Source organism: Podarcis vaucheri (genome assembly GCF_965113315.1).
Source record: "Podarcis vaucheri genome assembly, chromosome: 17".
Lineage (NCBI taxonomy): Eukaryota > Metazoa > Chordata > Lepidosauria > Squamata > Lacertidae > Podarcis > Podarcis vaucheri.
In genome coordinates, this window is record NC_138755.1 from 8,026,319 (window position 1) to 8,054,308 (window position 27,990).

At 48.9% G+C, this 27,990-nt stretch overlaps 2 protein-coding genes across 8 annotated transcripts in view; one reads left to right on the plus strand and one right to left on the minus strand.

Annotated features, from left to right (window-relative positions):
- Nucleotides 1–2,179, plus strand: part of CC2D1A (coiled-coil and C2 domain containing 1A) — a 50,573-nt gene extending 48,394 nt beyond the window's left edge. Inside the window, 1 exon segment of the mRNA XM_082205594.1 lies at nt 34–2,179. Within this exon segment, the coding sequence (XP_082061720.1) occupies nt 34–54 (21 nt within the window). The 3' untranslated portion in view covers nt 55–2,179.
- On the minus strand, nt 2,041–27,966 carry PODNL1 (podocan like 1). Of its 7 annotated transcripts, XM_082205447.1 has the most exons (13): nt 27,798–27,966; nt 22,377–22,495; nt 21,005–21,055; nt 14,460–14,711; nt 13,176–13,269; nt 12,723–12,787; nt 11,049–11,158; nt 9,912–10,068; nt 9,165–9,280; nt 8,337–8,994; nt 6,709–6,857; nt 4,371–4,539; nt 2,041–3,320 (listed from the first exon to the last, which is right to left on the minus strand). In XM_082205447.1, the coding sequence occupies exons 4-12, from the start codon at nt 14,601–14,603 to the stop codon at nt 4,389–4,391; spliced, it is 1,644 nt and encodes a 547-aa protein (XP_082061573.1). In that variant the 5' UTR covers nt 14,604–14,711; nt 21,005–21,055; nt 22,377–22,495; nt 27,798–27,966; the 3' UTR covers nt 2,041–3,320; nt 4,371–4,388. The 7 variants fall into 7 exon arrangements, 6 of the variants coding, with proteins under 6 accessions (XP_082061573.1, XP_082061574.1, XP_082061572.1 ...); XM_082205448.1 differs by lacking the exons at nt 21,005–21,055; nt 22,377–22,495; nt 27,798–27,966 and adding an exon at nt 17,600–17,727; XM_082205446.1 differs by lacking the exons at nt 21,005–21,055; nt 22,377–22,495; nt 27,798–27,966 and adding an exon at nt 17,456–17,593 and having other exon boundaries at nt 14,460–14,708.
- Between the last annotated feature and the right edge of the window lie 24 nt (nt 27,967–27,990).

Below are 27,990 nucleotides of genomic sequence, written 5' to 3' on the forward strand. Positions count from 1 at the left end.
AAGCACTGACTGGCAAACCCATTTGCCTTCCAGCTGCAGAAGTTTCGCAAATGAAGAAAGTGGCGGAAATGTGGAAGTCTTGGAATCGCCGGGTCAAGCAACTGCTCTCTTCCTACGTGGCCTTTTCCCCGCTGCAGGAGAACGGGGGTTTGGAGAGCAGGGTGGGGAGGGCTCCATGTATGCTGATGGACCGGCAATGCTGCAAAGCACCTCTGGCGGTGGGCTCTTTCTAGCCTTTGTTGGGTAAATAAGAATGAATGGAGACTCCTTTAGTTTCCCCATCAGTGGAGCAGGTCATGTGACACTGCTAGCTGGAGACAAGCCGTGTGACGGTTGCCTTGGCACTCTGTCCTCTGGCTCAGCCCAGCCTCCCCAAGGTCCATAATGAGCCACTTTCTCAGCAGGGAGAAGGGAAAGAACCCCCCCTCCCTTTCTCCTTGTTTCCCCAGCTGCTCTAGCGGCAGCTGCTGGGTGCACCCTCATTTACAGCTTGAAACAGGTTTAGCTCCAATGGCTCCCCACCGCATAGTAACCTGGGAGTGATAGTTTTGAGAGAGTGCTGAGTAGACAAGCCCCTTGATGGAACTTCGGTGCCCAGAGTTCCTTGGTCCAGAGTTATTGTGTCAGCAAGAGAGAAGCTTGCAGCTCTCTTAAACTTGCACTGCAGATGTGCTCAGAGCGTCTCGCCTCCTCAGCCCCAGAGAGGAGAAGGCCCCACATTATTCAACATGCACCGAATTGACTCATTTAGGAATTTGGCACCTTCTAGTATATCCCCCAGCTTATGTGGTCTGCACTCAGCTCACTGCCCCCTTTGCTGCCCCTCTACGCCTTCCACATCAATCCTCCCTTGCACCAGGCACTTTGCACCTATACCTCTTATGAGCTCTGCTTGTTTGCCCTTCTATGGGTTTATTTCTTTGGGGGCTGCAGAGAGCTAATAGCTCGCTGCTTTTAACTGTCCTGATCCCTCCTGAGTGGCCAAGAGGATCTAGTAGGATGCTGGCGTGACGCCTTGCTTGCCGGCTCCCGTGAAAACCTAGCCTCTGAACCTACTTTGGGTTTCTTCAGATGTCTGTGGTGGAAGACCCTGCAAAGAGGGCATCCTTCTTGGGCAGAATATGCTCCTGCTATCTGTGCAGCCCATTTCCAAGTAAGAAAAATGACTGAGCTCAACGACTGTTGCTGGGTCTTGATCTCTGAGAGGGCTGCCTGCTTTTTTAAATTATCGTTGCAATTAATGTTACTGCCTTTGGGCTGCCAAAGGAAGAAACACGGGGCTGAGGCTACCTGCCCCTGCTAGAGAACAGCATAAGAGACAGGTGAGGGAGAACATAGAGGAGGCTTCCGTCCCCCAGCAGCGGCCTGTCGACAACTAGGTTGCTCAAGCGCCAGCTCTGTTCTGGTGCGCAAAGACTTGTAGGACACAGTCCATTGGCTGCAGCTTGGAGCAGGGCTTGTGCTGGCCCCTGGCCCAGACCATGTGTCATTCCTGGTGGGGGGGGGTGTTAAGTAATTGCCAGTTTCTTGACATGTCGGATGGAGTATCCCACATCCTCTCTGTAGTCCCTGCAGTTGGGGGAGGCATGCTGCTGTAGTCTGTGGGGTGTCCTCTTTCTGCACTGGGGCACATTGGTGTGGCCTTGTGGGGGGTCTGGGCTCCCCTTGGGCAGCTGGAAATGTGACCTTTTATGAAAGTGTTCTGTTTCCTATATTAGGTTAAAGATGTTTTAAAGGGTAAGAAATTAACTCAGGGTTGCTGCTGCTCAGGATGGTTGAGGTGACGAGCTGCGGGTGAGATCTTGCACTCCTGCCCCTGCCCAATTCCTTTTTAAACCAAAATTCAACTTCTCACGTCCCTGGACAGAGGAACGATAAAGGGAAACATATGCTCCAGGCAGCCTTTCTTTCCTGACCCCATGCTTACCACCCCCTCTTTGGTATTAGGGAAATTGGATTTTTATACAAGTGCCTACCTCCATGGTTGTTGCTCAGCCAGAGGCGTTGAAAGCCAATGCTAAAAACCAGAGGCCGTGAATCTGACTGTGTTACGGCTTTTATTTTATGCTTGGAGTGACATAAATATATAAAGTTTTTAGGGTGGGGGGAGTTCTAAACACCTCTGTAAAAAAAGACGTACTGGCATCTTGCACCAATAATAAACCTTGTTGAAACCTCATTTTCTTCTGGGTTGTGTTGATTGGGTCATCTGGGCAATGAGACGGTCATTCATGTGGAATCTTGCAAGTCATCCCTCTTCTCACTTCAAACTGAAACATCTCCTGCTTCCTAGCAATCTGCAAGTAAGGTGCAAACTGCGCCCCCCACAAAAGCCCTAGCACAGTCCACTAAGCCAACATTAGTTTCAAGTGAGATGAGATGGTGTGGAGGACAGAGAGAGGAGGGTGCCCTTGAAAAGCAGGTAGACGTTGACTTTCAGGATGAATAAAGTCTTTCCTGGTTCCCTACATGGATTCCCTCTTGTTCCAGCTGTGACTCATGTGATCCTGGCTAGGGTGATGTTGCCTGGCCTTTCTACAGGGGAAACCAAAGGCCTGTGATGAATCTGGGCTCAAAACCCAGTTTCTTAACTATGGAGCCTCCCCTCCCCATGTTGTCTTGAGATTTACTCAAACATTTGCCCATGTGGGGCATCCAGAAGCTGCCCGCTGGTTCTGTGTGATGGATTCTATTCATCTCCTCCCTTGCGAAGAAGAGCTGGACCGGCGCTGGGGCTTGTGACACGCAGGAAACAAGTTTGCATTTACTCTAAGGGATAAACTTGGTTGTCTAGATTAGGTAACACCTCTGTCACCCAACAGGGATGGTTTGGGTGCACCTGTTTGAGGAGCAAGGCAGAAGAAGGAGTAGAACATAGGACAACGCAAGCATCCGCCCGGGCACCTAAGCGACTCTGTTTCCAAATAACGGGAGCCAAGCAAGGGCATGCATATATCTTTAGCTAGCCTTGGCTGCCTCTTTGGTCCTAGTCCATGGAAACTTCAGCTTTGCCAGTGCCATTGCTTAGCCCTAGGCTAAACACAGGTCCATTGAAGATCAGGCTCCAGAAGTAGCTAGAATTGGAGAAATCTTGTATCTTCATCTTGTCTCTCTCGACCTGAAAAGCTGTAGCTGAGTCCTGCACCTTAGAGAAGCAGACAGGGCATACTGCAGAGGCTCTGCTCCATGCAACTGGCTGAAGATGGAAGGACAAACACTGGGCAGTGCAAACCTCTCCAGAAGGCTGCAGGTGGGCAGAGCCATCCTGGTAGAGACGCCTGAGGACAGGCAGCGGTAGAAAGAAAGCGTAGGATGGTGATCTGCAAAAGAAAGAGGTTCTGTCAGCTGGATCCGACACCCTCCAGAGGATGACCATGTTCATAATGACAGTGGGGACATCATGTAGCCAAGACACTAAAAGCAAGTCCTCTTTTTAAAGTGAGCACACACAACACTGTCATCCAGTCATTCCTATTTCATATTTTCCTTTGGTTTTTCTGTCTTTTCTCAGAACACAGACTTTTTCAGAATGGAAAAGGAGCACATTCTCCACAGGTGTTGATGCCTTTAGAGTTACTCTTCTGGGCAATGATCACAGCTGTGGGTACATTTTTCTTACTGCTTTTGTGGTGGTCACCATTTTATGATCAATAAAATTGATACTTTATACTGTGAGCTTTTTATGAAAGAAGTACAGTATAACACTATAACATTATGGTGTTGTCGTCATATTGTGTCTTCTTTAGCGATCACTCGTAGCTGAGTAAGATTGTCTTCCATGAACAAAGTCTTAACAGTGAGTCTGTAAGTTACTGTGGAGGCCAATTCTAGATCCACACATCCTTCCACTGTGGGGACATAGGTTTCTGGGCGGGACTTCTCCTTTTTGTCCTGAGTTGTGTAATATTGTGCAATATTGCTATAACACCACAGTGAATTAGCATTTTAGTATGGGATGTTCTAGCACTTTTTAAAAGTCCCAGAAAAGTGTTTTAGCAAAAGCTCAATTTTTAAATATAAAAATGGAGTCACAAAATGGTGCCCAACCCAAGCACTATAGTGAATGTGTGCTAAGCAGCAGGTGGCTTCACCTGCAGCAGCTATACTGCACCTACTGGTCTTGATGGAAAATAGTGGGCTATACCTGTTTCTAACCACTTGCTCCTGCAGAAGCCAAACTAATGCTCCAACCCTTGTACAATTCATCACAGAGCTTGTGTTAGTCACAAATACAGCAGACGTGTAATACAAGTTTATGTTTGGAGAGCTTCGGATCACTACATTCTTAGTGGTCAACAATCCCAGCAAAAGCTGGAAACTAGAGTGACTTAGTTTATGAATGAACACTTTGCCACAGCTCAAAGGCTAACCTGTTCTAGGCAACCTCCTTAGGTACCCATCTGGGTGCGGACCCAGTGCCCAGCTTGCAGCAGAGAGATGGTGATAGGTTCTGGATTCCCAGTAGTGTCTACGACCTCCAGCAGTTTCAGGTCTGCAAATGCAGCTTCCGATACGTTGGCTGCCAACAAACGGTTGGATCTAGAAAACAAAGGAGGATTTGTGTGTGAAATGGGGAAAGCACTGATATGTGAAGCGTTTGTTTTTTTAAAAAAAATAAAGCAGCATCACCACTCAAATGAGGTACCCCTGTATCTAAATTTACGTAATGAAATCTGTGACCAAGAGCCAGATAAACTCATTGTGGCCATCACACAGGGTCCCTGGACATCTCACCGTCTATTGATCCCTGTGCCACCACTTTATTTCTCACTGCCACCACCCAGGCCCTATCTGGTACAATACTGAGTCCAGTCAGGGTTAAATTGGAACATAAACTTCTGTTTATTTATTGCAGTTTAACAAGCGTGAGGTTTCATAAACTGTATCGGTCAATTACATTCATGGGGTGCCTATCCAGACCTATAACTTCCGCTACCTGCCTTCACTCACTAAACCACCTCTCAGATATTTACTTGTCTTCCTAGCTCCTAACTGTTCCTGACTCAGCTTATGTCGCTACACTAACTCAACCTCCCCACAGACTCTATCCCAATTCACTCCCACTCCAACCAACCACCCAACGAACTCTCTCTTCGTCCCTTCCAGAGCTGGTTTTATAGTCCCTCTGACTCCAACCCCCCTGGGTTCTGATTGGGTAACCTGTTTAACTATTTCACCACCAGCACTCTCATATGTTAACATGACACTCATTATCTTCTGTTCAGAGTTTTGATTCATGTCAGCAAGCAGCACAGTATTTGTGGAAGCGGGGAGGGGACAGAAAACGGCCCTCAACAGAGAAAGCCACACCTATTATGGTAGACACAATGAAAGGTTTACTGCTTCATGATGAACAAACATTTATTTTCTAATGCAGAATGGATTGTTTTTGATTTATGCATTTTGTATTCCCATTTTGTATTTTTATTTTGTGAACCGCCCTACAATCTTTGGATGAAGGATGATATGCAAATCTAATAAAGAATAAGAATATAAAATCTCTTATCAATGTCCTATGAATTATCTGGTATTATATGGCTCATAATCACAGTATGTTTGAGTATCATAATTAACTGCAGAGTCTAACAGCATTTTATTGGGGGGTTTTACAACTACTTTTCCATCTAGTTCCAGTCACAGTTTTTATGTTCACTATTTGTTTTCGTTTGTTAGTAAATGATTGAATGTTACAGTGAATGTCCAACATCTGGTGAAATCTACAAATGCACAGATAAACGGATATACTGACAGGTATCAGTTAGTGAGAGGGGTGGGAGAAAGAGGTGAGATGTCCTGCCACCCACTTACTATGGGGATATTTTGGGCTAAACTATGTATGATGCTCTCAGCCACATAGGGTAAAGGTAAAGGGACTCCTGACCATTCAGTCCAGCCATGGTCGACTCGGGGGTTGCGGCGCTCATCTCGTTTTATTGGCCGAGGGAGCCAGTGTACAGCTTCCAGGTCATGTGGCTAGCATGACAGCCGCTTCTGGCGAATTAGAGCAGCGCACGGAAGTGCCGTTTACCTTCCCGCCGGAGCAGTACCTACTTATCTACTTGCACTTTGACATCCTTTTGAACTGCTAGGTTGGCAGGAGCAGGGACCGAGCAACGGGAGCTCACCCCGTCGCGGGGATTCGAACCGCCAACCTTCTGATCGGCAAGTCCTAGGCTCTGGTTTAACCCACAGCGCCACCCACGTCCCAAATAGAAGTTTGTCCCAAATGTTTTATCATCTTCTTTTGAAGATGTTATGGTGAAGGTGAATATATGACTCTCAGCCTCCTGCAAAAACTCAAGATGCAAGTCTTGGGAAGGAAGTAAATTTTTCAGGGGTTGGAGGATGGAGTATCAGTGGCCCTCGCCATGAATAACAAATCAGAATTAGTGTGCAAAATTGCAGAATAAATTGTGTGAAGTAATTTGTTTAATTCAAGCAGGTACTCGAACCTTTCTTGTAGAATTTGACTTTAAGTGTAGACTAAATGTGCAAAGAACACAGGCATGACATTTTGTTTGATGCATTCCACTTTTAAAATATAGACAACAGCAATTCAGACCCCTGGATTACATTGTATTTTAAAGCAACACACACACACACACACACACACACACACCCTTCCTCCTTTATGAGCAGTGGGAATGTAATAATCTCCATACCCGAGTGTCTATCCAAACTCTTGTAGTCAATTGTCATTTCCCTTACCTGAGAGTGATGACACGGATGTTGGGTGCTGTTAGGAAGGCCTCAGCCATAATGACAGCAATCCTGTTATGCTGCAGGTATAGATATTCTAGTGATTCTGGCAGGTCTGGTGGAACATAGGACAGCTCATTATAGCTCAGATCCAGGAGCTGGGAAAGCAAAACCAATAAAACGTTGGAGTCCCAGAGATTCCTGCCAGATCTGGAGCATCATTAAGGACATAGGCAGATCTGTCTTGGGTTGTGAGTGACAACAACACAATCATTTGGTTTTCTTCCATACGCACCACTGAAATCAGCTGGAGTGGCATAAGAGCACTGTAGCCCTAAGTTGGCCAGTGCAGGAGAACAACTGGTAGTTCCCCTTAGGGCAGGCATAGGCAAACTCGGCCCTCCAGATGTTTTGGGACTACAACTCCCATCATCCCTAGCTAACAGGACTAGTGGTCAGGAATGATGGGAGTTGTAGTCCCAAAACATCTGAAGGGCCAAGTTTGGCCATGCCTGCCTTAGGGCTCAAACATAGTTCCATGCTTCTGGCATCCAAATCCTTTAAGCAGGATTTGTAGGAGCCATACTCTTGGCCTGTGTTCTGAGAGTTACTCAAACAAAAACTGAAAGAGAATGGGCTTATCCAGACTTGCCTTTCCTTGGCTCTTTCCAGGCATTGTCCGCTCCTTAAATCTCTGTCTCAGCACCCTTCTTTGTTGCTCCAGAGCTTTCACTGCGAAAACCTGCTCTTTAAAGCTCAGTCAGGACAAATGGCAATCCGTGGAAACCCTGAACTCTGAGCGCTAAAGAGCATGTTTTTGCAGAGAAAGCACGGGGGTATGTGTGTGTTAAAATAAAACTGCTCAGACACACAGCTTTTAAGTGTGGACCTGTGCCTTGAAAGAGCAGGGTGAAAGGTAACTGTGGATAAGCTCAGAGTCCAGTAGCTGGGAGCAGAAGCCCACATTAGCGGGAAAACAGTCACTATAGAAACATGCTGAATTTTGAGTACTTTTAAGCAGGGGCTTGAGGAGTAACAAGCACATGCAATTATTATATTGCAGCAAATCCAGGTTTTAGGCATATTCTGAGGGAGATAAAACCCATGTTTCTCCAGGGAAAAGCCATCACGGGAGACCAACACCCCCTCTCCATCGCTAGCATACAATATTCAGAGGGAGAACTTGCATCATCTGTGTATGGAGAGTCCTCTTCATAGTCATGGTTAATAGTTGTCATCCTACATGAATTTGTCTAATCCCTTTGCAAAGTGTGAAGTCGTTGCCATGGCTTGTGCCAGTGCATCCTGCAAATTTGTCTTGCATTGTGTGAAGAAGCACTTTCTCTAGTCTGCCCTGAACTGATGGCAATTCAACTTCTTTAGGTGACCCCAAATTCTAGGAGGAGAAAAATATGCTTTTCTTAGTAGCTAAGGACAAAAGCCCTGCCTTACACTTGTTCCCGCTTTTCCCGGGATGGCTCCTGGTTTCCATGCAGATCTCCCCATGCCCAGATTAGGAAAAGATCCAGCCCAGAGACTGCTTTACTGTGGACCCTTAGTTGTGTTATTGCTGTCCTAAAACCAGCTTCTGAGCCACTGGAGCACACAGAAGGGCACCTGCCTGCCGGCAGCCTCACCTTGAGTCCATGCAGCTCTTGCCATGTGCCTGGGTAGATGCCGCTGATCCGCAGGCGGTTGTGGGCCAGGTGTAGCTCCTTGAGCATCGTGAGGTTGACCAGCCGCTCTGGAGAGAGGGAGTTGAGCTGGTTTTTCTGAAGATTGAGGACCTGAAGGCTGGAGGGGAGCCCCGCCGGCAGGAGCGTGAGCTGGTTGCCTGAAATGTCCAGGGTCTCCAGGCGCCTCAGTTTGCGGAAGGCCAGGCGATGGATGTGGGCGCTGTAGAGGTGGTTGTAGCTGAGATTGAGCTCGACCAAGGCGTAGGTGGCCGCAAAGTCCTGCAGCCCAATGTGCGCAATCCGGTTGTGCAGCAGCATAAGGGAACGGACCCTGCGCGGAAGTCCGGGCGGGACGTGCTCCAGCCGGTTGTTGTACATGTGCAGCGTGTGGAGGGAACGTAGGCGGGCAAAGGCCTCGGGGTGGACTCCCGAGGCGGTCAGGGCGTTGCTCTGCAGCAGGAGGTACTGGAGACCCCGCACGCGGCTCAGGCTCTCGGGGGGCAGGTGGCTCAGGTGGTTCCGGCCCAGGTGCAGGATTGCAATGTTTGGGGGGAGGCCGGCTGGCACCTGCGTCAGGTTGTTGTTGGAAAGATCCAAGTACTCCAGGCTCTTCAGCCGGCTATAGAGAATCAAGAGCTGAAGATTAGGAGACCCGCCAAAGCAGCATCCGCTCTCCTGTAGTCTTCCAGTTCCCCAGAGCTGGCCGCGTGAAACCCAGCACCCTGGCTCTTGGCTCCGTCACTCATACCCACCAGGGGAGCCCCATTAAAAACAAAACAAAACAGTCACCTGAAGGTGGAGGGGTCAAGGCCATCATTGGACAGGTTGTTGTTCTGCAGGTAGAGCTCTCGGAGGCGCCACTGGCTGCTCAAGGCCCCTTTCGGGATGCGGGAGATGTGGTTGTTCTGCAAAGTGGAGCCTAGTGGTTAAGGAGGATCCCCTCCACTGCTCCCACCCCACCAGCCTAGGCGTTGGGATGTGAATAGATGCTAAGAGAGGATATATTTTTTAGATATTATCTTTCCATTATGTCAGGGAGCAAAGATTTGCCCTTTTCTATTTGTAGGGAGTTGTGTGTGAGGTTTATTGTTAGAGTTTTGTTTTTGTTTTGTAGGGAAGTAAAACACAGTAACCCACCCTATTGAGTAAAACTAAAAACCAACTATTTGGGGGCAGGCCAGCGGTAGAGTAAATGTGAGTAAATGCCACTGAATTACGTGGGATTTGTTTTTCACTAAACATCTGTGAGATTAAGGGCAAGTGTCTTTAAAAATGTTCTAAATGAGCATAAAACAATCCAATTCCACAACCGGTGGGGCTTGGCGCAGAAGAGTCAGGAGGACAAAGGCTCTGGTTTAGTACTCCAACTTTCCTGTCTTAACTGCTGGGCCCCATCCTCCTTGACCTAAAATCTGGGGCTCCCGATTCCCCTTCTCTCCCTCAGCTCCCCAGTTCATGGATGGGCTCTGTTCTCTTGACTGCCTGAAGCAAGCCTCTGCTTCTATAACATCCAGGTAGGAAATCTCTGCTGCCAACCTGTAAGTGGAGGCGGACGATGGCACGGGGCAGGTTCTGGGGCACGTAAGTGAGCAGGTTGCTGGAGAGGATGAGGGTGCTCACGGCATCGGAGCCGTTGAAGGCATCAAAGGGCAGACCGGTGTTGTTCAGCTGGTTGTTGTGCATATAAACAGACCTGTGGGGGGAAAGGTAAGGGACAGGTTAGGAGTGCCACCTCGGGGACTGGCCTCATTGAGTCCTAGGGGCAGCACCCCATCCTGGATCTAAATGCTATCTGTTATGTACTGAAGTTCTCACCCTGGGCCAGCAGGGGGATACTGTAGATAGTTATGCAAATAAGGGATTGAAAGTGACGTTTAGTGATTGGATAGTTTTAGAAAATTGTTACAGTTACGTTGTACTGGAGCTCTATATAAGCAGGCTGACTGAACCCTTCAGTTTAGTTCTGTTCTGGCCTGTGAATAAACAAGAGCTGTCTGAAGAATCGCTGTGTCATCTGGTATGTTCACCCACAACTTAACACTATCCCCTGAGCTTGACACTGGGCTGGTGATCCTGAAGGAAGAGCATCTTCTTTTCCTAAAGCAAAGTCTTGCTGCAATCCTTGGCCTCTATAATGGGTCAAGCCTGATTCACACAGCACATTCTTCATATGTATACCTGCATCTAAGAATTCCCTAAGAACCCTCCCACCTCCAATTTTATTTTGATATAAGGCAGCTGTTTGTGGCTTTCAGGCTGGATTGGGGTCTGGGGGGGGGGGAGACAAGGGAGAGGATAGCTGCTTCACCCTTTCCCTGCCAAGCATTTGTGTGCTCCCTCCAAGCTCTTTTCCTCCCTGGGGGAACCCCATAGGTCACCCTGCTGCCACCCTACCCACAACCCACAAGTGAGAAATAAGCAACCTGATGTAAGGGGAGCAGTAGAGGGTGCCTATGAGCAGAGCCTTTCGTCCTGATTTCATAACCTCAGCAAGCCTCTTGAGCAGAGGGTGTGGCTTCTAGCTGTCTCTGATTTTCAGAAAGTAAAGTACAGTACAACTTTCTCTCTTACTGGGATCCCTGTAATAAGCAATATCATGCCAAAGGGTGTCTGCCAACACTCTGTGGTCTTGCTTATGTTGGAATGTGTACCAGTCCTCTGTCCCACTTTTACCTGAGGCCAGGTTTATGCCCAAAGGTAAATGGGTAGACACGAGTCAGGTGGTTTGCTGCAAGGTCCACGATCCGCAGAGTGCTGGGTAGGAGCTGCGGCGCCACCGAAAGCTGGAAATAAACACATAGATTCACAAAATAATAAAAGGCGGAAGGGACCGCAAAGGTCATCCACCCTGAGATGCAGAAAGATGTTGAACTGACTCCAGCTTCCTACATCCACACCCACCCACGGCCTGTTCAGAGGGGAAGCAGCCAGAAACATAGCAGCCGGCCAGGCCCAACCACACATCAGCAGAAAGGTCCTTTCAGATTTCAAAGTGGTGGTAAAACATGCAACCTGCTTGCCTGCTCCGTGGAAGACTCAAGGAGAAAATGCAAAACCACGTTTTAGAACTGTGTGCCATAGCAAGAACAAGCCTCCCACATACAGAAGCTGTTTCTCAACATTCCAATACCCTAGAGCAAGGTTTCCCAAACGTGGGTCTCCAGCTGTTTTTGGACTACAGCTCCCATCATCCCTTGCTAGCAGGGCCAGTGGTCAGGGATGATGGGAATTGTAGTCCCAAACATCTGGAGATTCAAGTTTGGGAAACCTTGCTCTGGAGTGAACAAGAAACAGGATGGGGCTACGCAAACAAGAGCAGGCTTGATTCCCAAAGGTGCTGGGATACCAAGCATGATAAGCACCTCAGTGCTATCCTTGAGTGCCTCCCTTTGCTTCCTTTCCATGGAAGTGAATGGTTCCCATTATTCCCTCTCAATGGAATTCACTTTTGCGTGGACAGATTCAATCCCTTCCCCACCCATTCAGCCTAACTTATCTTGTAAGGTGGTAGAATGGGATGTGCAAACAAACATATATGCACATTGTTTTTTATATTGTAAACTGTCCTGTGATCCTCTGATGAAGGGTGGTATAGAAATTTAATTAATTAATTATAATATAATACACACACTGAATAATGAAGAGTCATATCATGATTGTCTTCACATGGTCTCCTAACTGTTTCAGTGAACCTACAAGACAATATATTTAATTGTTCATGCACAGCACTTCTCTTACAGCACCGACCGCACGTATCTCAAAACATCCTTCCATAAGGACTTGTGCATTCCTGGAGGGTGAATCTTGGAAGCTGCTCCGAGTTCATGGAGGGCAAGATAAAAATGTAATAAATTATCCCCAATTGCACCTGCTTTGAATGATCACTGTTCTTACTTTGAATATATTGGAGCTTTGCACAGAAATGTCAAAGATGTCGTCTTGCATTCTGTGACCCTTTTTCTCTATATCTAGGCATGTATTTTTGGGCTGCCCCTCTGGAATTTACTAATGTGTTTTTGCTCCCTCTCACAATATCTTGAAGCATCTCAGATACATATCCAACAAAGATGGAAGCATTCTGAAAAAGATGTGCAGAAGGCAAGTGCCTGCTGGTGGCTGAGATTCTTGCAAATAACGCTGGACTGTATCACAGATGGGAAACCTCCCGATCCCTCCACGTAGATGTTATGGGACTCCAGCTCCCATCAGCCCCAGCCAGGAATGATGGGAACTGAAGTTCAGCAACGTATGGGGTGCAACACCTTGCCTACCCATCCCTTAGTGAATCCTACCAGCAACAGAATTCAGTGGCTATGAAGATCAAACCCTTCCTAAAACACAACTCACCTTATTGTTGGCCAGGTAGATGTACTGAAGCGATTGCAGGGACTCAAAGGCTTCATCTGGGAGACCTTTAAAACGGGACACATCAGAAAAAGGCAGATTTGGGATTCATGCCCTCTACCGACCCTACCCACAAGATATATGCCCAAGCAGCAGCAGTGATGGTCTTGCGATCTCTTGCTGGTTCACGTGCAGCCAGCTCTGGATCTGAAGGGGGTTGCTAATTAACAGCTGCTTCATTTGGAACACCACAACTCCAAGGGATGGAAGGGCCAAAGACTGAGCATGAACTGTTTCTTTACAACAATCAACCCATCCACTTCTCAAGGGAACAAGCATCTTTGGTCAATTAGGAGACAAGTATTCATGTATTGGAGGGAGGGGCTGAGGGTCTCCTGAAAAGCTAACAATCCTTCAAAATGCCAGGGAACACCCTGCTCTCTTGGGTCTGCTCACCTTCAGAGGTGATGTGGTTGTTGTGTAGATTGAGGGTTTTCAGGCCAGCCAGTCGGGACACCTCATTGTAGGGCAGCTCCTGCAACTGGTTGTTCTGCAGAAAGAAAACCAGCAGGTGGTCAGAATGAGTGGCAAGGCATTCACATGGACCCTGAGCTTGGTGGCTCCTGATCTCCTGCAGTTCCATACTTCCTAGGCAAAATAAAGCCCATTGCAGAAAGTTACTGTATTTTTCGCTCCATAAGACGCACTTTTTCCCTCCTAAAAAGTAAGGGGAAATGTGAGTGCGTCTTATGGAGCAAATGGCGCTGCACAGAGAGGTAGAGCTGCGCAGCGCCCCTTCAGCGAAGCGGGAGAAGGAACAGAAGGAGACCCTTCTGTTCCTCCTCCCGCTTCGCTGAAGGGGCACTGCGCAGCTCTCACTCTCTGCGCAGCGCCTGTCCTGCAAAGCCAGAGGAGGAACAGAAGGGTCTCCTTCTGTTCCTTCTCCCGCTTCGCTGAAGGGGCGCTGCACAGTTCTCCCTCTCAGAGAGGGAGAACTGTGCAGCGCCCCTTCAGCGATGCGCCTGTCTTGGCTTCTGCCTTAGCCATGCGCAGCCTCTTCAGGCAGGGGAAGCCTTAATCCCGCTGCCCTGAAGAGGCTTGGCGCAGTTATCCCAGAAGCCAGATCCTTCTTGCTGTTCTGGCTTCTGGGATTCAGAATAATTTTTTCTTGTTTTCCTCCTCCCAAAACTAGGTGCGCCTTATGGTCTGGTGTGTCTTATGGAGCGAAAAATACAGTAACTCTTTATTGTCAAATATAACACTTGCTGTTGCTTCTACAGCTCTGGATACACCAATCCAGTGTCTAGGCAGCTATTCCCAGGCCCACACTCTATGGAGCAGTTGCAGCAACTAGGGACTGCTCCCCCTCCACCCATTTATTTACCTTCCACTGACAGGCTGCACACATGCAACTGGAGACTATGCCTGTGTGGAAGCTGCCTTTGCTCTTCCCGCTTCAGTACTCTCCTGGTTCTGGGAGACAGTGGTGCAGGAGAGGGTAGGGAAGCACCCACCCCTTCCCTTGCCTGCCTCCTCTTCCTCCAGCTCTGAAGCTCCCCCTACCTTGGATTCCTGCCTCCTGGCTTGTACAAGCCCCCACAACCCATTGCCCTCATCTCTCGAGTCAGACTCCAGCCCCTCTTCCCCCCCAGTGCACAGTCCTCAACATCCTGCCAGCCCCTGACATACTCCCACCCAACAAGGCCACCCTCCGCTTCTGCCCAGGATCCCCTCCACCACCTGCAGTGAAAGATGCTGGATGCCTGCAGAGATATTGTTGGGGAAGATGTGCAGGTCAAGGCCACCACAGTCCACTGTCTCTTCTGCTGGGCAGGTGCAGTTGGCTGGGCAGCCAGGCACGTTCTGGGCTGGGATGCCTCCCATGGGCTGGGACGTCGCCAGCAGCAGTTCGTCGTCATCAAGGCTGTCGAGCAGGAAGCTGCAAGGGATGCTCGCCAGCAGGAATAGTAGAAGACGGCCACTGCCCAGCTGCTGGGGGCAGAGGTCAGGGCTAGTCAATAGGAGCTCTATACAACCACCCTGCGCATGCTTTTCTCTCAATGCTTCCCCTGTCTGCTTCACCAGGTAGGCCAGGAAGCCCCCCCTTCTCTCCCCACCCCCATGATCCCCACTGGAAATGCAGACAGAGCCCCTTAAAAGTATGGAAACGCCTCGTTTATTTGGAGGGGGGAGATGGAAGGCACAAGGGGGTGCTTGTCTCTTCCAGCGGGGAGCTAGGCGAATGAGTGTGCTGCATGGGAGACTGGAGAAGCACTGCATGGTGGCAAAATGAAATAAAACAGGGCAGCCTGTGTTGTAAATGTTTGGGTAGAGTTCCTGTGCATGGGGAAGGGTGTCAAAGATGTGTGTGGGCTCGTAAATGGTTGCTGACTAGGGAAGGTGGGGTGCGTACTCACAAACTGCCGTGCAAACCAGTGGCTTTTTTGGGCCAGCATTTATTGGGGGAAGAAAACTGAACAGTTTGAGCCTAACAAGCCTGAGAGCTGGAGCTGAGGAACGGGATGTGGAATTGTGCATGGGGGGGGGGGAGCGGCAAGGAGGATGGATGACTGGGAGCATTCAAAGGGTTTCTCTGGCCTGAGGTTGCCTGGATCCTTTAAATCACTTCCCCACTCTCGTCTCAGCATGCCCCATTCAGGACAGGCCCAAGAAGTGGGAGAATCCATACGTCATCGTTTCCTATCAGTTAAGTCAATGCATAGCCCCATTAAAATGAATGGGAGGTGAGCTTTGTGGTCCTGAAATGGGTTCAGGATTGCCCATCAGAAAGCAGAGCTGCCCGGCAACCCACCTCCACCCCTAATCTGTGGCATTAATGAGCGCTTGATAGCACAACCAGTCACATGGGCCGGTAATATTTTCAGCAGCCCCTTAATCTGAGAGTTGTGGCCCAGAAGCCTCTCTTCCTCTGGAGAGAGCCCTGGGCTTGCACTTCTGAGGTTGTACAGAGCAGCTGCTTTCACAAGCAAGTAGCAGTGGTTCTCAACCTGTGGGTCCCCAGATGTTGTTGGACTACAACTCCCATCATCCCTGAGCTCTGGCCTTGCTAGCTAGGGGTGATGGGAGTTGTAGTTCAACAACATCTGGGGACCCACAGGTTGAGAAAGGCTGCAAGTAGTCTCGAGAGGCAGTGTGCCTCTGAACGCCAATTGCTGGGCATCCCAAGCAAGAGAACACTGTTGCATTCAGGTCCTGCCTCCCATAGGTATATGCTGGCCTAGACTAGCCTTTCTGCCCGATCCAGCAAGACTCATGTTTTTAACCATCTCTGCTTGGTATTCTTCCCTCCACATAGATAATGCCAACTAAAATTTTTTGAAACATATTGCCACAGGAATACAGTGACTTTCCAAGGTGCTATAAGAATACAGTGGTACCTCTGGTTACATACGCTTCAGGTTACAGACTCCGCTAACCCAGAAATAGTGCTTCAGATTAAGCACTTTGCTTCAGGATGAGAACAGAAATTGTGCAGTGGCGGTGCAGCGGCAGCGGGAGGCCCCATTAGCTAAAGTGGTGCTTCAGGTTAAGGACAGCTTCAGGTTAAGAACAGACCTCCAGAACGAATTAAGTTCTTAATCTGAGGTACACTAAACCAAAGAGAATGGATTTTAGGGATCATCCCCAAACAGACCAGAAGGAGGGGAGGGGAAATGGACCTTGAAACGGCACTGATTGTATCCCTGTGGCCAATACTGGAGGGACCCAATGCCATTCCAGGGGCAATCTGGTATCTCTGGCCAGCTGGAAGGTCAGGAAGCCAGTTTGCCCCAAGGACAAGGGACTATGCCATTGGCAAGGTGTGCCTGGGTTTGCGTTCAGCTCCTTTGGGAATTCTTTCCAGCATGTCTGTAAATCGATCTTGGGAACCACAGAAGCCTGCTCAAAGCAGGAAACAACCAGTCCTTGTCTCCTTACCACCGGACACCAGTCTGTCAAACAGAAGAGACAGAAGCTAGAAGCCCTTGGTTCTGAGCCAAGGAGTCTTGTCTGCTTGTTAGCTTTCGCTTTTGTATTCAGGAAAAAAGAAGAAACAATATTTGGAAGGACGTTTCTCCTCCTTACCCTTCTTCAGGCGCCACACACTTTCTATCATGCAGGAATAACAATTATAATATTAGAAACTCTCATCTCCCCGACAGAAAGAGCTGCACATGTAGAGCATCATTATCATAGTCAACAACCACCACCCCAACCTGCCTGCTGTGCGGTTGTTAAAGACGCAGGAGACAACGATTTCCCCTCCTAGTCAGACCCAAACAGAAAGCATACCTGCAGCATCCATTAATGCTGAATAACCCTAGGTTTCGGGCTGGACAACCGTTAACCCGCGCGGTGGCCCCTTTGCACCCAGGCGCAGCATGCACACGACCTTTCCGACCCCGCGCGACACGGGTCTTAACTCCCCGGCATCCCGGACGCCTCCCCAGTGGCGTAGCGTGGGGGGTGCAGGGGGGGCCGGCCGCACCCGGCGCAACATCTGGGGGTTAGGGTTAGGGGGCGCAAATCCACGGGTTAGGGGGCGCAAATTGCTTGCCTTGCCCCGGGTGCTGACAACCCACGCTACGCCACTGCGCCTCCCACGCGAAAGGGGCAACTCCCCACGCGCCCGCCGGCGGACCTCCCCGCCCCTCGGCCCCTCCGCGTCGCCCCCTGCCGGCGCGCTCCGGGGCGCCACGCGGGGGGAAGCGGCGCCCGGGTCCTCGCTCGCTCACCATCGCCCTGCTCGGTTGGAGGCGCCTCTCCGCGGGAGGATGCCGCGGGTCGCGAATGGGATCCAGAGCCGCGCGGGGCGGCACCCCTTGCCCTCCCCGCTGGCTCGCTCGCTCGCTCGCCTTCCTTTCCCTTCTGAAACCAACCTCTTGCTGCGGAGGAGCCCAAGGAGCGCAAGGGGAAGGAGCCGGGGGAAAGCCCTCCCCTTTCTTCCCCAAAGGCAACCGGGACGGACCTGTCGCCGCTGTTTCTGCGTGGGAGTGGGGCGGAAGGGAGGGGGGGGGGAGAGAAAGAATTGTTGCGTCTCCTTGTTTTCCATCCGATCAAAGTTAAGACGGGCTATTGCATAACGCTGCCTCCGCGGAGAGGTGGGTGAAATGCCAGCGAGGCGCAACGCTCCAGGGGCCGATCAATTGCGCCGCGCCCGCGGACTGACTGCTTTCTCCATATCTTTCTCCGGCGCGCCCACCTTAGTCCTCGTATCTCCTCCAGTTAACCTGTCAGCAGCGGCACCCCGCGCTCTCCCAGGACTTTCAAGGCTGGTCTTACTTGAACACCTAAGAAAAACATGAGACTTGGCACAGGGAACAGTGTGCCCCCTGACCATGCACAGAGGGCCCCTGCTGTGGTTTCAAGCAAAGGCCGCTGCAAAGCTCACAGAGTCAAATATCAAACTTGCACTGTAAAAATTAAGTCAGGATAAGATTAAGGATTAAACCACAGAGCCTAAGACTTCCCAATCAGAAGGTCAGCGGTTCGAATCCCCACGATGGGGTGAGCTCCCGTTGCTCAGTCCCAGCTCCTGCCCACCTAGCAGTTTGAAAGCACATCAAAGTGCAAGTAGATAAATAGGTACCACTCCAGCGGGAAGGTAAAAGGCATTACTGTGCGCTGCTCTGGTTTGCCAGAAGTGGCTTAGTCATGCCGGCTGTACGCCGGCTCCCTCGGCCAGTAAAGCAAGAAGAGCGCCGCAACCCCAGAGTCGGCCATGTCTGGACCTAATGGTCAGGGGTCCCTTTACCTTTAAGGATATTACATCAAAGTTATCAGCTGCAATCTGAATGACAGACATTTGACCTTCAAAATGACTCCCCCCCTCCTCACACACATGCCCACCTCCCAGGACACTTACAGCACTTCTCTGGAATATCCGCATGTTTTACTTCTGACCCACACACCAGCAATCAGTTTTTGGGACTGCAATTTGTTATCCAGTGGCTGCCACCAGCCTTCCTCTGCGGCTTTTTACCTTGGGAAGAGAAACTGCCAAACACTTTAAGACTACCTGGTTCCAGGGTCACAAATTTAGGGCAAGTTGGGTTCCATTCTCTGTCCAGCTGCAAAATGCCCCGATTTTATTCCCCCTGAACAAACTGGAGGAATCAACAGGACAGGATGATTGTCATGGTCCGGTTCACGGGCGATCGAAGTCCCAGCTGGGGATGTCGGGACCAGGGGCAAGATGGCAGGGTGGGAGCAGGAACGGGAGTCCAGAAGCCAGGAGTTGGGAAGCCAAGAGTCTGAGGGTCAGAGAGCTGGGAGTCAAGAAGCCAAGGGTCCAGAAGTAAGGAGTCACGAAGGCAGGGGTCCGAGGATCAATGAGAAAGGAGTCACGAAGGCAGGGGTCCATGGAGCAATGAGTTACAAAGGCAGGGGTGCAAGGAGTCAAGGAACCAAGCACAGCAAGGCAGGGAACATGTTGCTGTGGCAAAGAGCTGAAGGGAAACGCTGACCTTATATCCCTTCCCAGCTCTTGCCACCAGGTGCTGTGAGTTACCAATCGGCCTCACCTGTGCGGTCGAGCCTTGCCTCTCCAGAACAAACTTAGGAAGGCCCCAGTCCTGGTCACAGGGCCTGGCTCCTGCACACACATGACAATGATGCCCACATGCTTTAACAGGGCATGTGGACCATGATATAAACAAATTCGTTTCTGTTATTATCCTTGCGCTAGCCCATTGTTTATATCCTGCCTTTCAGGATACAATTCCTTCAAAGGCAGCTTATATTAAACTACATTTTTAAACTACCACAATAAACAACAGCAACGTATAAAAAGTCATCCTTCCCACGGGGCACTTAATGGTAGAATGTGTCTGTCTTGAAAGGAGACAGTCCAGATGGAATAGTTGCCAAGGTGGTCTTCACCTGCCTCCCTCTCGCTACTGGGCTCCTTACACATTCAAAGCACATTTCCCTTCTCAAAGAATTCTGGGTACGGTAGTTTTTTTATTCATACTGTTATTATTATTAATAATAATAGTAATAAAATTTGTATACAACCTTTCATCCAAAGATCACAAGGTGGTTCACAATATAAAAACACAAAATTAAAACACAAAATACATAATAAACACTTTTAAAAGGCCACAGAATGTTATCAGCCCAAGGCCTGGTTATAGAGAAATGTATTTGCTTTGCGCCTAAAGGTATGTAATGAAGGTGCCAGGCAAGCTTTCCTGGGGAGAGCATCCTACAAATAGCGAGCAACTGCAGAAAAGGCCTGCTCTTGTGTTGCTGCCTTTCAGACCTCTCATGCAGGGGACACACAAAGAAGGGCCTTGGATTATGATCACAGGGTCCAGATGTAGGGAGAGGTGGTCTTTGAAGCACAGGTGGCAACCACTTTGCACGGGGGGTTCGTTCCTGGCTCCCCTGTGCATTGGTGGACGACGCATAAGTCCACTTCGCCCTGTTATGCTCCCATTCTGCCCTCTTCCAGATCCAAAAGGACCCAGGTGTCGGTGGTTGCGCATCAATTGGACACATGCAAAATGGTTGCTGCCTGTATTGTTAGGGGTCGCTGGGAATTGAAACTACAGCATGGAGAAGTATTGGAGGGGGAGACTATGTTTCACATGTGCTGTCAAGCCCTGACTGTAGATGACCCTGTGGTGTGGGGAAAAGTCCAACTGGAGCAGGTTCTGAGGTGGTCTTCATAGGAACATAAGACAAAGACTGCTGGATCAAATCCATGGCCTATCTAGTCCAGCATTCTGTTCTTGCAGTAGTTGATTAGATACCAGTGGGAAGCTTGCACACTGGCCATGAACACAACAGTAACCTGCCTCGGTCCAGTATATCTGAAGGAGCGTCTCCACCCCCATCGTTCTGCCCGGACACTGAGGTCCAGCTCCGAGGGCCTTCTGGCGGTTCCCTCACTGCGAGAAGCCAAGTTACAGGGAACCAGGCAGAGAGCCTTCTCGGTAGTGGCGCCCGCCCTGTGGAACGCCCTCCACCAGATGTCAAAGCGATAAACAACTACCTGACATTCAGAAGACATCTGAAGGCAGCCCTGTTCAGGGAAGTTTTTAATATGTGACATTTTAGTGTATTTTTCATCTTTGTTGGAAGCCGCCCAGAGTGGCTGGGGAAACCCAGCCAGATGGGCGGGGTGCAAATAATAAAAAATTATTATTATTATTATTATTATTATTATTATTATTATTATTATTACTGCCCACCTGTGATTCCTATCAACTGGTAATCTTCATTTGTCTCCCCATTCTCTACAAGTCTCCAAAAACATATTGAGAGGGACTTGAACTCACTGAATCTTCAAGGAAAACTGGCTCTAGTGGAGAACTCAGGAATCGGGACAGCTGCAACGAAAACAGGAAGTTGAGTAGGCATTTATCTGTCTGTCATAACACTAAGGCATGAGGCCATCCAGTGAAATGGATGAGCAGTAGATTCAGGAAGGGAACAAGAAAGTACTTTTTCACACAATTTATGATTCACTTATGCAATTTGCTGCCATGAGATGTGGGGTTGGCTTAGGCTTAGATACAAAAAGGCTAGACAAGTTTATGCAGACAACTTGTGCGGCTTTATCAGCAGGTATTAGTCATGAGAGGTGCTTAGCAGCAGCGTATACCATATTTGAACACTAGATGCTAGGGGATTAGCGAAGGGTAGGGCTGTTGCCTTCCTGTCCTGACTGGGGACTTCCTGGAAGCTGGCCACTGCTGGAAGCAGGATGTTAAAGCAGAAGGAACTGTGGTCTGATCCAGCAGGGCTGTATGCACTCTAGTCAACATCCCCTTAGAAAGACAACATCTGTGCCTTTAACAAATGCGCAGATATAGTGAATTTTGGATTGTGGGGCAGTAGCAGCACCATCACAGAAAAAGCCAACTATAAAGTAACTTGCTTTGCCCCCAAAAGGAATATGGCATTCTACTCAGATTTGTGATGGTGCACTTTTAATAAAAACATACTTGTCTGGTCTCTACAGGCTTCTCATGTCCCCACTTTGGGGAGCCCTGAATTATGCAATGCAAGAGTTGGTAAACAAGAGCAGGTGCTTCTGGTTTTTCTGATTGTCATGCAAATTTATACAGCTCTGAAAGCAGATTCCAGGAATATTTCAGTGACTTTGGAATGGATCACTTGTAGTTTCCCATATGTCATTGGGATGAGATAGAGGAATTCTGTGAAGCCATGGACAGGGACTCACTTCACTCGGCCAAAAAAAGCTTCCAGATCTGGCCTACATGTAAGGCTTAATTTGAACCAGGGCTGAGCCCAAGACATGTGCTTCGTTTTAGTGCTTTATTTCAGACAGTAGAATTTGTTTCAAAATCTAGTTCTGGGTTTATCATTTTTCCTGGAACTCAATTTCTCTGTTGCTGCAGACAGCCTGCCTCAATGTCTTGACTGCATACTTCCAGCCTACCAGATTTTCAGACACATAAGAATCTGATATGCAAAATTATCTAGGTTGGAGAAAAACAGAAGTGTTACAGGGCTGAACTTAACTTGGCAGCAAAAGGACACAGTTCTTTGTTTGAAGACTGCCAAACAGTAACATCTGACTAGCTGGCTTAAAAGCACTATTTATAGCTTCCTTTCCTGGCTTGGCTTAAGCGATGGATATATAAACACTTTTTTTGTTTATTGTTTTGTTATTGGTTCCCTCACCTCTTCCTTGTTATGTTTGCTAGCGTATTCAGTTCTGTGCCAGGCTGGGGCACACAGCACAGCCAGGGCTCCATCTCCAGTTAGAATGACACGAAGGCACAGTCAGAGCCCAAGAAGTGCTGAGATAAATAAAAAAGGGAAGAAAAACAGGACATTTTACATGTAAAATGTAAGATGGGATTGATAATAGATAAGCTAAATTGGATATGAATTTGCTGAACCAATTTTTAAAAGGGATACAAAAAAGGGAGGCGTGAGGAAGTCAGGAAAATAAGTTAACTAAAGATGAGAAATAAAAAAAGAGGGAGTTTTGTTTTCTTTTATATGTGTTTTTTTCTTTTTTGTGTTTAATGTTTGTATTTTTGTATTTTGTAATTTTGTATTTTTCTGTTTTTGTATTTTTCTGAACTTTTCTATTGATAAAACTTAATAAAAGATTATTTAAAAAAAAGAAAAACAGGACATTTTAACTCTGCCCTTGCAAAATCTGAGATATAAACAGTGGCATGCACTTCAGTGAAAAGCACATAGGGTAGAATTACCGGGTTGGCGTGCTCCCTTGTCATCAATGGTTTTGTTTCTGGACCACCTGTCATCAGACGATTGCAAGGAAGTATACCACAATATAAAAGCTTCCCAGAGCCCAGTAAGCAAGGAAAACTTGCTGGGTGCACATGTGGGGGAGGACCTATAAATGGTTTCTCCGCTCTCCATTTATTTATTCATTCCCCTCCACCCCACATAAGGTTGCAATGGCGTTAAGTAAATTGAGCTCAAGTTGTGGGTTCACTGTATAGTTTTCTTAGGGACTACAACTAATCCAGAATGCGGCAGCTAGACTGGTGACTGGGAGCGGCCACCAAAACCATATAACACCGGTCTTGAAAGACCTACACTGGCTCCCAGTACGTTTCTGAACACAATTCAAAGTGTTGGTGCTGACCTTTAAAGCCCTAAACAGCCTCAGTCCAGTATATTGTGGTACCTTGGGTTAAGTACTTACTGTAATTCCTTCCGGAGGTCCGTTCTTAACCTGAAACTGTTCTTAACCTGAAGTACCACTTTAGCTAATGGGGCCTCCCGGTGCCGCTGCGCCGCTGGAGCACGATTTCTGTTCTCATCCTGAAGCAAAGTTCTTAACCTGAGGTAATATTTCTGGGTTAGCGGAGTCTGTAACCTGAAGTGTCTGTAACCTGAGGTACCACTGTACCTGAAGGAGCGTCTCCAACCCCATCATTCTGCCCGGACACTGAGGTCCAGTGCCGAGGGCCTTCTGGCGGTTCCCTCGCTGCTAGAAGCCAAGTTACAGGGAACCAAGCAGAGGGCCTTCTTGGTAGTGGCACCCGCCCTGTGGAACCCACTCCCACCAGATGTCAAAGAGAATAACAACAAATCTGAGGTTCTGCCGCCACAACAAAAATCCCGGCTATGCCCGTGCTTTCTGTTTAATTTTTGTCGCTGTTTAGATTTGTACTCATTCTGAACCTAAGAGAGCAAGGTGACTCACAGTACTTATGCCAGTGTTTCCCAACCTTTTTTGGGCAAAGGCACACTTGTTTCATGAAAAAAATCTCGAGGCACACCACCATGCCAGATGGGGAAAGGTCACTATTTACCTATGTAAAAAAAAAATAAAAAAAAAATAGTAACAGCATAGAAGGTAATGGTAAGCTATAGCTTGTTTAGCTTATACCTAAATCCGACACTGATTGGTCTCCCTTCCAAGGCACTCGAGGTCCCACATGAAAGCGAGCCCCCAGCAAGGCCTCGACGGCCTGCAAGGCGCTTCCCCTTGCGAGTGGGAAACGGACGGGCGGCGGCCCGAGCACGACCTGGCGCCCTCTCAGCTCAGCGAGCACGACCTGAAAGCTCTGGCCGCCTCCCTGCACGCCCTCCTGGACCTGGAGTACGGCGGCAGCAGCGCGCCTCCTTCGACGGGCCCCGACGGCAACCGTGAGCGGCCCCGTCGGCGGGCCTCGGCGGCGGACCTCCTGCAGGACAGCTCCGGCTTCGCGCCGGACTACGAGGGCTTCGAGTACCGGGGCGACCCTTACGAGGAGGTGGAGCCGCTGCGGAACCTGCCCGCCTTCAAAGCGTGCTCGCCGGCCTCGTCCGAGTCCAGCATCGACATCTGCTTCCTGAGGCCCGTCCACTTCACCAACGAGCCCGGCAGGATGGAGCGCACGCTGCAGCCGCTGCCCAAGAGCGCGGCGCAGACGCCGCAAGCCAGTGGCACCTACAAGCGCGAGGTTTTCCGCAGCAAAGGCAAGCAGCTGAGCCGCTCGCTCAAGGAGTTCCCGCGCAGCAGCGGAGGTGGTGGCGGCTCCGAAGGCATCGCCAGCACCAGGCTGTACAGCACCCGCAGCAGCAGCGGCAGCCGCCTGCCGGCCCCGACGGAGAGGGGCTTCCCGGCCCACGGCGCCCCCTCCGCCGCCTCCCGGAGCTCCCAGCGGCACCACTTCCCGCCGCCGAGAGGAGCGGGCGACCAGCCCAGCTTTCTGGAAGTAAGGAGAGCAAAAGGCAAGGGCAAAGGCACTTCCTAGCCAGGGTCTAAGTGTGCCTATGTGGGGCACGTTACAGTCCCGTGACGTCAGCACCACGCAGGCAGCCAGGCAGGCAGACGGCGAGAGCCCCGCGCTGGGCGGCCTCTCCTCGCCGCCGCCGCCCCGCCTCTCGCCGCCCGCCTCGCCCGCCTCCCTCCCACGGCATACCAGGAAACGTCTCACGGCACACTTGTGTGCCGCGGAACACCGGTTGGGAAACACTGACTTATGCTATATAAGAATTATCGTATTTTTTGCTCTATAAGGCTCACTTTTTCCCTCCTAAAAAGTAAGGGGAAATGTTGCTAGAAGAGTCAATTGATTTGTCAATTTTTATTTTATCAAGAAGCCCTAGAACTTCATCTCTTGTCACTTCTATTTGCCTCAATTCCTCAGACTCCCTTCCTGTGAAAGTTCAGGCCCAGGAATCTGCCCTATATCTTCTGCTGTGAAGACAGATGCAAAAAAATCCTTTAGCACACCTTTTACTCTGCTGTCATCTAAAGGTCCAACACCCCACCCTAGTCAATCTCCTGCTACTAATGTATTTAAATGAATTTTTGTTGGTGGTGTTCTTCATGTTTTTGTTTAGCAATGTGCTCCTCAAATTCTTTTCTTAGCATCCCTTCAGGGGGTTTTAAAAGCAGATTTTCCAGCTGCACAAATTCTCTGTCAGACATCATGTCACACATGCACACAGTGTCAAATGAACACACAGTATGCTTTGCTTACACCTGTGACAGTTTCTCCATAGAAGTTAGTCATTCTCACTCTCATTCTCATCTACAGCAAAACCCAACTTACAAGTGCAAGGGACACTTCCTGAAAATTATGTATCTATCTACTACTCTGCCTCATCAAACTTGTGCTGCCAAAATTGGTATGTCTCAAGCAGTCTTCCTGGCCCTGGAAGTACTTTTCTTCATCTGAAGATTTGTATTGAGTTGGGGGGACAGCTGCCCCCAGCCCCCCATTTGCTACGCCTATGGCAGAAAGTGTGTAGCCTTGTAGAATCCTAGATCAACATACTACTCGATGATAGCACTGAAATGATTTTGGGAATGGTGCATCCTAAAGGGTTAATGCTGTAGCATAGAATATTGTAATGCCATATGCTTTAGGCCAGGGGTAGGCAAACTAAGGCCTGGGGGCCGGATCCGGCCCAATCACCTTCTCAATCCAGCTCATGGACAGTCCGGGAATCAGCGTGTTTTTACATGAGTAGTATGTGCCCTTTTATTTAAAATGCATCTTAGGGTTATTTGTGGGGCATAGGAATTTGTTCATATTTCCCCGCCAAAAAAAATATAGTCCAGACCCCCCGCAAGGTCTGAGAAACAGTGGACTGGCCCCCTGCTGAAAAAGTTTGCTGACCCCTGCCTTAGGCAGTCTCTCCCCCCCCCCCAAGTTAGTTATCAACTGTTGTGTGAGTTTTAACTGTGAGAGCAGCAAGCATGTTGTGTGCTATGCTGCTGTCTGCCTCAGAGTCAGTCAGTAAATACTGATCAGTCTCAGGTACAAATTAATGTAAATATTCTTCAGTAATGTAAGTATTGGGATGCGGGTGGCGCTGTGGGTTAAACCACAGAGCCTAGGACTTGCCGATCAGAAGGTCGGCGGTTCGAATCCCCGCGACGGGGTGAGCTCCCGTTGCTCGGTCCCTGCTCCTGCCAACCTAGCAGTTTGAAAGCATGTCAAAGTGCAAGTAGATAAATAGGTACCACTCTAGCGGGAAGGTAAACGGAGTTTCCGTGCGCTGCTCTGGTTCGCCAGAAGCGGCTTAGTCATGCCGCTTACGACCCGGAAGCTGTACACTGGCTCCCTCGGCCAATAAAGCGAGATGAGCGCCGCAACCCCAGAGTCGGTCCCGACTGGACCTCTAATGGTCAGGGGTCCCTTTACCTTTACCGTAAGTATTGCCTGCCTGTCTTGTATATTCAATCTGACAAGAGCAAGTACAGCAAGTAAAAGTCATATGTTATTTTTAAATTTTAAAACCAAGTGTGTTGCATTGTTTCCTTCTAGGAGAGAAAAAGAGAACTACATATTCAAAAGGCCAAATGTCCTGGGGCAACTTCTGCACAACTCTGTATAATTACCACAATGATAATATCACCCATTTTTTCTGTACAGACGAAAGGAGGTTCACAACATAGGGAAAAGGAGAAACCGGCAAACTTATGCATCAGTTCTCAAAGTTGCATAGTTGACCAGCTTGAATGGAAACAGTTCAGAGATGGGGGAGCCAAATGTCAAGGGTGTGTGTGTGTCCTGTCAGCTGAAGCCATGGAGCTCTCTTCCATTTCTCTCTCTCTCTTTTTTTTTATAAGATTTTTATTGGTTTTACAAAAAAAGTTTATAGACACATACAAACAAATAAAGAAACAAACAAACATGTATAATTTCATATCCTTTTTTTCATAAACCTTACTTCGTCGACTTCCCCAAACCTCCCCTTTCTGCATCCCAATTCCCAAAATTATTTCAGCAAATCCTAACACTTAATTTCATCAGATTTATCCCTTATTCTTTTCTTTTACTTAATCTTTTTCAGCTGTAAACCCCTTTCCCCCCTCAAATCTCGACATTTTAACACTCATTAATTTTACAGTATTTCTTAAGATAAACTTTGAATTTCTTCCAATCTTCTTCCGCCGTCTCTTTCCCCTGGTCACGAATTCTGCCAGTCTTTTCAGCCAGTCCCATATAGTCTATCACCTTCATCTGCCATTCTTCCAGAGTGGGTAGATCTTGAGTCTTCCAATGCTTTGCGATGAGTATCTCTTCCATTTCTCCCTCTCCTGCAACTAGATTGAATGCCCCCATCCCTGGTGGTTAAAGTCCCTGCAGGCAGAAAGCTAGCCAGAGAGCTGAGTGCTTTTATTGCCTGCGTGCTCATCTTCCACTTGCAGGGAGTTTTTGCTTGTCTTGGTAGGGGGGAATTCAGTCAGGCTTCGCACCCCCTCAACTTTCTATCAACTCCTGCCTAGGTAAGGAAGGCTCCCTCCCGCTCGCTCCCTGTGGTCCTCGCTTGACAGGACCGCAGGCCGAAGCCTCGTTGCCAGGGCAAC

What these genes read in the sequence shown, in the direction of transcription:
- PODNL1 (XM_082205443.1), bottom strand. An exon ending in TCTACCTGGCCAACAATAAG is followed by an intron (nt 11,159 to 12,722) that starts GTGAGTTGTGTT and finishes GTTTATTTCCAG; the next exon opens with CTTTCGGTGGCGCCGCAGCT. An exon ending in GGGCATAAACCTGGCCTCAG is followed by an intron (nt 10,069 to 11,048) that starts GTAAAAGTGGGA and finishes TTCCCCCCACAG; the next exon opens with GTCTGTTTATATGCACAACA.